This window comes from Nansenia antarctica (genome assembly GCF_963989245.1).
Source record: "Nansenia antarctica genome assembly, chromosome: 5".
Taxonomy (NCBI): Eukaryota; Metazoa; Chordata; class Actinopteri; order Argentiniformes; family Microstomatidae; genus Nansenia; species Nansenia antarctica.
The window spans coordinates 4,713,045-4,723,044 of record NC_137690.1 but is presented as its reverse complement, the minus strand read 5'-3'; the positions used below and the strand labels follow the sequence as shown (position 1 = coordinate 4,723,044).

Sequence of the window (10,000 nt, the reverse complement as noted above, 5' to 3'; positions counted from 1 at the left end):
GTCACCACCGCGATGGGGTTGCTCCACGTACTCGTGCTGGTAGGCCTGGGCGTGCTGGTTCTGGTGCTGCTGCAGCTGGTGGTGGTGCTGCTGCTGTTGGATCTGGTGCTGCTGGAGGGGGAGGACCACCACGCTGGGGATGTGGCCCGGAGAGGCGCGCAGGGGCAGGTCGGTGGGGATGACCGGCCCCCCGACCACCCCCACCATCATGGTGGGGAACTGGTCGGCCTTGGTGCAGGCGTTGATGATGTTCTGGTTCCGCTCCCACTCCCGGCTGCCCCGGCTGGGCTTGCGACGCGGCTGCATGGGCGTGGACTCCGGGGTGGGCAGCGCCGCCAGGTCCAGGTGGTGCTGGTCGGCCTTGATCAGCATCTTGCCGTTGTTGGTGGCGACCAGGCGGCCGTTGTGCATCAGCGGGGTGAGGATGGCCTCGGGGCGGCCGTCTTTCGTGGACGTCTGGGTCTCGAAGAGGCCCGTGAGCTTGGTGACGCTGTTCATGGACCCGCGGCGGAGGAGGGTGTCGGCCACCGCAGACTTGTTGTTGCCGTTGTTCTTGTTGTTCTTCTTGCGGCCCGACGGGTTGACGTGGTCACGGCGCCGGTGGTCGCAGACGCAGTAGACGATGATGCCGGAGAAGATGGCGCCCATGGCGAAGGCCAGGATGACGGCGATGGCCAATAGGGTGACGGGGACCAGCTGGTCACGCCCCTTCTGGTAGCTCTCGCGGATGACGCCTGCGGAAGAGAGAGGGAAGGAGGGATGAGATGGTTTGAATCGCATGAGCGGAAATTAATTAATTAAGGGGAGGGATGGATGAATGTTGATGTTGCTAGAAAAACAAAACAAAGAGAAAGTGGTTGAAGTTAATAGGAGGATAAAGTGTTTAGATGAAGCGTTCCTCTGTTCAACAAAGGCTGATCCGGAGCAGACGTTTATAGCGCCGGGGTTTTGAGGTAGAGGATCTGTTAAGACACAGCCTTTCACAGAATGTTCTGCTGTAAAAATGTTATGGTTTCTAAAAGCATTCAAAGATAACAACCTCAGCTGAAATGAAAAAACGATGTGAGCGCAGATAAAAAAGAGCCGCTCAATGGCCAAGACTCGACTTCCATAGATGCAAATTGGACCCTTTTCATAAAAGCTACGACCCAATCTCATAAATCAGAGAATATATTAAAAACTAGTGATTAGACTCTTAATCAAATGAGTCGGGTCGTAAATTACAAGAGAGGGACATTTTCCAGGGCCGGTGATTCACACAGAGTCAGGCATTTATAGGCCACTAAAGGGCTGATCCAATCACGCAGCACAAGAAGAAAATAGATTATGAGGCATTGTAGCGATGGGGAAACAATATTGGAGAGAGTGAAACCGCTCTGAGTTGGTTGTGAAATGAAATGGCCATTAGTCCATTAGGGAAGTCATCGACTCTACAGTGTGACCCCCCTTCTGGAACAATCATGTTCTCTTCTATTCTATTCAACTATTGTATTCTAGAACTCTCTTCTATTCTATTCTGGAACTACACCTATTCTAGAACTCTCTTCTATTCTATTCTAGAACTCTCTTCTCTTCTATTCTAGAACGCTGCATACTGTATTCTGTATTCTGACCGGTCCTAGAACCCAGAGACAGTGCCAGGGGTACTAGTAGGGCCTCCAACCTCCAGCCAGTTGATGTGTGTGATACCTAATCCTGATCCATGTTCCTTTCCTCCAGTAACATGAAGACATCCCGTCCGGCACGGCGCTCACCAGGGGGAGATTTATTACGCCTGTTCGCTCGTGACCTCCGACCCCGTTTCGGATCGGTTACATTAAGTGGGAGGTGGTTGGGGCAGGTGGCTTTCATCATGTCTGCTCTGCACCGCCCTGTACATCTGCTGCTCTAACGCACCTTACAGCTCCACCACCATCCCTCACGAGAGGGAGGAGGTGTGAGGAGGATTACCAAACCCGTACGGAGTCACGTTCAGGCCTCCAGCTTGGCCGTGTCACGGAGGGAGGGAGGGAGAGGAGGAATGGAGACGTTTGTATCTCCCCACGGACGCTACGCAGACACGCAGATATCTGCTCTCCTCGCGGGAGGAAAGCCGGGCTGGTGAATGTCTGTCCCAACGTACATCTGTAATCCTGCCTCAATCAGACCTCTAATTCCTAGAACTAGTTTTCTGCATTTTTTGGCAGGAAGAATAGAGTGCTTATCAGCGAAGGTGTCTGCTGTACAGATAGTGTATGTGTGTGTGTGTGTGTGTGTGTGTGTGTGTGCGGAGTGATGTGTGTGTGTATGTTTGTGTGTGTGTGTGTGTGTGTGAGTGTGTGTGTGCGTGTATGCATGCGGAGTGATGTGTGTGTGGGTGTGTGGAGTGATGTGTGTGTGTGTGTGTGTGTGTGTGTGTGGAGTGATGTGTGTGTGTGTGCATGCGTGCGTGCAGAGTGACGTGTGTCTGTGTGGAGTGATGTGTGCATGCGTGTGTGTGTGTGTGTGTGTGTGTGCGGAGTGATGCGTACTATCTGGAGAGCTCTGCTCAGTGATGACGCTGCTGTGATGACGGGGCTCTCAGATGATTAAGTGACCTGCTTGCAGAAGCAACATCTGTTTCTCGTCTCTACATGGTTACATCTGAGGAGAGATTCCTCTTCTTCTTCATTCCTCTTCCCTCCTTCTTCTTCTTCTACGTCTCCGCAGAGCTGCAGTTTTTCACATGCCTCTGTTGGCGTTTCGGTGGCTTTGAGAGTTACACAGCCTCTTCCCTTCAACGGGGGACGCGCTCTCTCTCTCTCTCTCCCTCTCTCCCTCTCTCTCTCTCTCTCCCTCTCTCTCTCTCCTTCTCTCTCGCACTCCCTCCCTCCCTCCATCTCTGTCTCTCTCTCCCTCTCTCTCTCTCTCTCCCTCCCTCTCTCTCTCCCCCTCCCTCCCTCCCTCTCTCTCTCTCCCTCTCCCTCCCTCCCTCTCTCCCCCTCCCCCTCCCTCTCTCTCCCTCTCCCTCCCTCCCTCTCTCCTCTCTCTTCCAGCTAACAACAGTAATTCAGAGCTGCGGTCTCTGTGAGTTATAGTCTAGTGACAGAAATGACATCAGACGGGTTTCAGTCTTTCTGAGTGTTTAGAAGCGTCGGACCGAGACCCGTCGGATTCAAGGATAAATAAAAGCGCGTTTGAGGAGATAACCATACAGTGTGCTTGAGGTTAGCGGCACTAAAACAGAAACAGAAAAAAAAATCTCTGGAAATATTTACTTTGAAACAGAAACGGGGGAGCAGTATTAACAGTCTTCTGGCAAAGAAGGAGCTTCATTCCACAATCCTTCTGTAGCGTAAATATGTACGTCTCTTGCACGATCTTGCTTACTTACGGAGAGGGAGAGAGGGGCGCACGGGAAAAAACTTTGTGAGAGAAACTTTCTCGACTTGACGTTGACTTTTCTACGGACGTTAATCGTGGAGTAGCTTCTCTCTTTTTTTTTCTTCTTTCCTCTCCCTCAAAAGAAGAGTTGGATTTCACTCTCGAGCAGCACAGTCCGAGGGTTAAGGCTGTCAGCAGACAAGCCTCCGTGATGGAGGGAGGAGAGCAGCCGCGCTGGCAGCCTAGTCTGTCTTTGTCCCAGCCAGCGTACGTGGGAGTGAAGGGCTCAGGCCTTCTTCTCTAACCAGCCCTGGGCACTCTCCCCTCTCCCCTAGCTTCCACCCCCCTGCCCTCCCTGCCCTCCCCCAGCCCCCCTGGGCCCCCTCCCCAGTCAAGAGGAACTACACTAGGGGGTATTTAAACCCCCCCCCCCCAAGGCCTCCTCCTCCCCCCCCCCCCAGACCTTTGAAGATTTCGATCTTTCATGTATGAAGTCCAATTGTTTCTCATCTTAAACTTCAAAGGACCAGACAGGACACCAGACCAGGCATAGGGCTACTTAGCGCACAGATCCCAAGGACTCCGGGCGTTTTAAATCACGGTGGCTTTTGGTCATCTGAAGAAAACCCTCATTCATCATAACCCTAGCGTAAACACGCGACTCGAGTCACTGTGACTTCTCACAACTTCGATCGTTTCGACTTGCCCTTGAGAACCAACTGTATAATAATAACATAGTGTATGTATATATATATATAAACATATGGATTTTCTTGGATCAATGTTATCCCGGGTAATACACAGAGACAGACGTCCTCCTCTGATCGCCGCTTTGTGTGTGAAAGGCCGACCAGAAGAAACACTTTTCTTAAAAAGGCGGTTTAAAGCCGTCTAAACTTTTCCTACAGCCCCGAGCCACGGCGCCGCGACACAGACAGAAGAGATACAGTATCTAACACACACACGCAGATATTCAGATATCTCTAACTGTCAAAACAAGTCCGGATCTTACTCGAACCGCTCGTAAATGAGAAACACTGTCGTCGTCTGTGACACGCGGAGAAAAAACAGTGTGAACTCTCTCACAAGACTCTCGTTATAATCTTCAGAGAAGGAGGAGGAGGGGAAGGGAAGCGAAGGGGACCCTGCTGAGTTCACTTCTTGCCGTTCTATACTGTCGGCTTTGTCCACTGGGGGACTTCAAAGGTAGTTGTACATCAGAGCGGGGGGCTGCGGAGGTTGCGGAGGTTGCGGATGAGGCTCGACTGCCTCTGACTGCAGCCATTAGAGACAAAGGCGTTGTGTGAGGACGATAAAGATCTCTCTCTCTCTCCGGGCCCGGGCCCGTGTTCAACGATGTGTCACCCCCCCCCCCCCCGACACCGCCGCACTCTGACTGGGGTTGACGGGGGGGCTCTGGGGGGGGCGGGGGGGGAGCTGTAGCCTACATGCCGGGGTGATACAAACCCAATTGAGCGGAAGGGAGGATGACTTGGCGCGAATACACCCCCCCTTTGAGGTTACGTTTACACCCCGTGCTCTGAGAGTAATGATGGTCCGCCGCTGTGGAAGGCCCCGGAGACCGACAGAGAGTACGGGGTCATGGCGGTTATCTGGAGGAGGAGGAGGAGGAGGAGGAGGAGGAGGAGGAGGAGGAGGAGGAGGAGGGGGTGGAGGAGGAGGAGGAGGAGGAGGAGGTGGAGGAGGAGGACGAGGAGGTGGTGATTTCGGGTCCTGGCAGACGTGACTGTGATTTATAATGATGTTTACAGCATCTGGGTTTTACCTCCCCTCCCTCCCTCCCTCGCGTTGGCCCCTCTCACCGTGTTGTATGCTGTATGTATGCTCAGAGCAGAGGGAGGCTGGCGGAGGTGGGAATCGGAGGACGGAGGGCTTGGTGTGATGCAGGGAGTGGTGATGAGGAGTGGTGTTTTAAACGCCGGAGCGGTTGATTAGGTTCATAATCACGACCGTGTTCTCTCAACGGATAGGGGGGGTGGAGCTGTCTGATTTCATCACTGCGCTGTGTTCTATACTATATTCATAACGTCAGGCTCTATGTGGCTCAGTTGAAAGAGCATTGCGCGAACCACGTTTGAGGTTGTGGGTTCGATTCCCACCGGGACCGTATATGCTGAAAAATGTATGTATGTGCTCACTGCAATATAAGTCGTTTTGGGGGGTAAAAGCGTCAGCGAAATGGCCTATATAAAGTATGCTAGTAGCGACCGTAGCATCGTAATGGATGAAGCACTGTATCGCCTAATTATCTCGTCACATATCTCAGGCATTACTAATAGATCCAAACCCTTCCACCTCCACGGATAGCCCTCAGGCATGCTTAATCAAGCCAGAGCTGACCTGAGAGAGGAACTCTGGACTGTAGACTGAGTGGTTCCTCTCAACTGGGGCTAATGTGTATTCATGGATGATCTTTTCTGTACATATTAGGTATTGCGCTGAATTAATTATACATTGGCTTAAAAAAAAAAAAAACGCGTTAAATTATTACTGTACCTGGAGATTTTCGCTGCTTCACTACAGCCTAAGAGGGGGCATATTTTGATATGAAAGTGTTTTTTTATATTAAAATTAATATTTTAATATTTCCTGTGAGAGCCCCCCATCCCTAAGAGGACATTCAGGTTGTTGATTGCACCAAGCATCCAGAGTCATGAGTCAGGCAGGAAATACGCGCCGTTTAGGGCTCGTTTTCGTCAAAAACAACGGCCGACGGAGGGCTTTGTTTCTCTGATTGAGGACGTGGCGTTGGGGCCGGCGGCGGGGGGGCGAGCCCTGTGGATTCATTAGTCACCTAATTGAAGCTAATTTCACTGTGAAATAAAGGAATATGACTGCTGTGGTTCACATCTTAATCAGAGCTATTCTTTCAAAGCTGTGTGTGCGTGTGTGTGTGTGTGTATGTGTGTGTGTGCGTGTGTGTGTGTGTGTGTGTGTGTGTGTGTGTGTGTGTGTGTGTGTGTGTGTGTGCGTGTGTGTGTGTGTGCGTGTGTGTGTGTGTGTGTGTGTGTGTGTGTGGGTGGGTGTATGTGTGTGTGTGTGTGTGTGTGTGTGTAACAAGCACCTGCAGGGACAACACATTCCACCGGTGGGGCAGGAAGTGCAGGGCTCGGAGCTCTGACCAATCACGGAGCAGGGACCAGAGAGACCCAGACCTCTGCTGACATTATTATTGAACATTTCTATAAATAAAGACTTTTGGGCCGAGCAGAAGACGGCGTATCATTGTTCACTCGGCTAAGGTAAATAATCAGAGACAGCTCTGTGTACTCATACGCTTCCTGAGGAATTGGGAGCTATTCAGAAGTACAAATATCACAAATATCCGTGAGCAGCGAGGTCGTTATTTTTTTATTTCCCAGAGTTTTTATTATTTAGTTTTCTTAAAAAAATATCACTCTGTTAGCTGCCTCTCAGCCTGAGAGTCTAGAGTCAGTGTCGAGGCTTTGTCAAGGTATTTTAGCCTTGTAAACGTTATGTACTTGATTTAAGAATTGCCCAGGTGACTTTCTAAAGAGAGAGACCTCAGGGTTGCAGTGCCAGTAAGACTTGTGTTGGTAGTTTTAGATTATAATCGTTATTTACTTGATTTAGAAGCACGTCGCCCGACTTTCCAGACTTCTTATCTCCGTGGCGAGGCTGTGTGGGTGACCTCCTTACACAGGCCAGGTACCTCAGACACAACTACCCTTATATGGGCCTTCTGAGGTGGAGACCCACATGAAACAATATACTAATCAATATCAATATACTAATGATACCATGCCAATTAGCTGACGCTTTTATCCAAAGCGACTTACGTTGCAATGAGCGCATACATTTCAGTTCACCTCACCCCCATGGTGTTGTTTTTCAGCCTCATCCTAGAGTTGTTTACGGAAGTGACCTAATTAGAAGTGACCCTTCTTAGTGACCTAAGAAGTTGGAGCACTTCTTTTTTTTTTATGTTAAAAACAGGGATGATGATGATGATGATGATGATGATGATTATGCTCTCTTGTGATATCTGATTGAGGCCACCTGTCCTGTCAGCTGACCTCAGAGACCCTGGGCCTGTCTGTGTGGGGGCGTACAGAGACTCTGAGACTAGTACGACAGCATCATAATTGGCCTCCCGGGGGGTCAAAGGTCGTGGCCACACAGGCAGGTGTCAGGGTGTATGTGTGTGTGTGTATGTGAGTGCAGGTGTCAGGGTGTGTGTTTGTGTGTGTGTGTGTGTGTGTGTGTGTGTGTGTGTGCACAGGTGTCAGGGTGTGTGTGTGTGTGTGTGTGTGTGTGTGCAGGTGTCAGGGCGCCAGGACTAGATATAACCACCGAGATGGGAAGTGAGGTGTCAGCGTGTGTGTGTGTGTGTGTGTGTGTGTGAGGTGTCAGCGTGCCTCGTCACACAACACAACCGAGACCGCCACATCACCGGGGGTCACCGTCACCCCTCCTCCCCCCACACCTCATCTCTCATCATCGTCACAAACACAAGAGAAGGAGAACAGCCTCGGCCAGTAGCTACTATGCTAAACAGGAATTATACTGTTGACCGTGAGATCGTGTAAAAATGAATTTTGGAAAAAATTGTATTAATGAATTCCATGTTTTCAAAGGATTAACTCCAGCAGTACATTTCCATATCGTATGCTAATGCTGTCAGGGCCGTGCGGAGGACCTGGATGTGTCTCGGTTGCGTGCGTGTTACAGTATCTGGTGCACCGCGTTACATAATTCACACGCTCACACGTTGTCCCTGTGTTGTGATACAGTAAGACACAAAAACACACATTTGTCTTTTTTACCGTGGGAGGCTGGTGGAGGTAGAAATCGGACAGGAGGACAGGGGGGTTCATTGTAATGCATGGGACGGAATGAGGCTGTTCCATTCCTCCACAGTGAGAATTGGTATGAAACATGTTTGATAAATCAAATCAAATCAAATCAAGTTTTATTTGCATAGCGCATTTCTCACGAAATGCTTCGCATGATGACAGAACACGCAAGCAGGCGAGGGTAAAAAAAACCTGTACACTGTGTATCCAGGAACACTCCCTTGTTGCAGTCCTCTACTCATAGAGCGACTACTACCAGTTTGCCTACGGGCGCACAGCAGCCCCCAACCCCCCCCCCCCCCCCACCCCCTCCTCCGATGTCAACCTCCAGCCGGCCTCTCCTGGTGCTCTTACACCCCCCAAAGCCGTCTGGGCTCAGGCTGGACTTTTCATTTTCCTATCAGCCACTTCCAGCCCTGCTGGGGTTGAGGTGGGGATTAGTGGTCAGACAGACAGACAGATAGACAGACACAGAGACAGACAGACAGACATACAGACAGACAGATAGACAGACACAGAGACAGACAGACAGACATACAGACAGACAGACAGACAGACAGATAGACCGACATAGAGACAGACATAGAGACAGACATAGAGACAGACAGATAGACATAGAGACAGGCAGACAGACAGACATAGAGACAAAGGACACACGAGAGACAGACAGACAGACAGACATAGATACAGAGGACAGACAGACAGACACAGACAGACAGACATAGATACAGAGGACAGACAGACAGACAGACAGACATAGATACAGAGGACAGACAGACAGACACAGACAGACATAGATACAGAGGACAGACAGACAGACATAGATACAGAGGACAGACAGACAGACAGACATAGATACAGAGGACAGACAGACAGACACAGACAGACAGACAGACACAGACAGAAAGACAGACAGGCAGACAGACAGGATTAGTACTGTGACTGAGTGCACCAGTCGACCAGGGAACCACAGAGCTACAGGAGGGAACGTCTGCTCACTCTCCTCCTCCCTCTCTCTCCCCCTCCCCTCCCTCCCTTTCTCTCTCTCTCTCTATCTATTCATCCATCCAGTTTCCTCACTTCTCTTCTCCCTCTCTCTCTCCACTCCCTCTACCTTGTTCTCCTCTTCATCCCCCTCTCTTTCCATCTCTTTCCCCATTCATCCCCTGTTCCTGACCCCACCCCTCCCTCCCTCCCCTCTCCCCCCCTCCCTCCCTCCCTTTCTCTCTCTCTCTCTATCTATCTATCTATTCATCCATCCAGTTTCCTCACTTCTCTTCTCCCTCTCTCTCTCTCCACTCCCTCTACCTTGTTCTCCTCTTCATCCCCCTCTCTTTCCATCTCTTTCCCCATTCATCCCCTGTTCCTGACCCCACCCCTCCCTCCCTCCCCTCCTCCCTCCCTCCCTCCCTCCCTCCCTCCCTCCTCCCTCCCTCCCTCTCTCCCGCTCTGTCCGGATAGCTTTTGTAATGAACCCATAAATTGGGTCGACACCATAGAGGTGCCTACATGTCGCGAGGGAGAGAGGCAAGGGAGAGAGAGGGAGAGGGAGGGAGGGAGGGAGGTAGGGAGGGAGGGAGGACAGGACTCATTCCCTCAGTACGTAGGAGGGGGGAGGGAGGGAGGGAGGGAGGGAGGGACGGTTAGTAATACATTTTGCACTACATAAAGGTACAGCCTTGGAACGTTCCATCTCAACAGATGAAAAGTCCTGTGGAAGGGGGGAGACTGGTCACAATGGCAGCAGATGAGAGAGGAGGAGGGGTGAGGCGGGGGAGGAGGAGGAGGGGGGGTGGGGGGTGAGAAAGTTGGGGGGGAGG

At 51.1% G+C, this 10,000-nt stretch overlaps 1 protein-coding gene across 1 annotated transcript in view; it reads right to left on the bottom strand.

The window, feature by feature from the left end:
- The window catches only part of sema6a (sema domain, transmembrane domain (TM), and cytoplasmic domain, (semaphorin) 6A), a gene marked incomplete at both ends in the record, with an annotated part of 56,183 nt that overhangs the window by 672 nt on the left and 45,511 nt on the right, over nt 1–10,000 (bottom strand). The window contains 1 exon segment of the mRNA XM_080532946.1: nt 1–734. This exon segment is cut by the window's left edge and continues 672 nt beyond it. Within this exon segment, the coding sequence (XP_080389072.1) occupies nt 1–734 (734 nt within the window).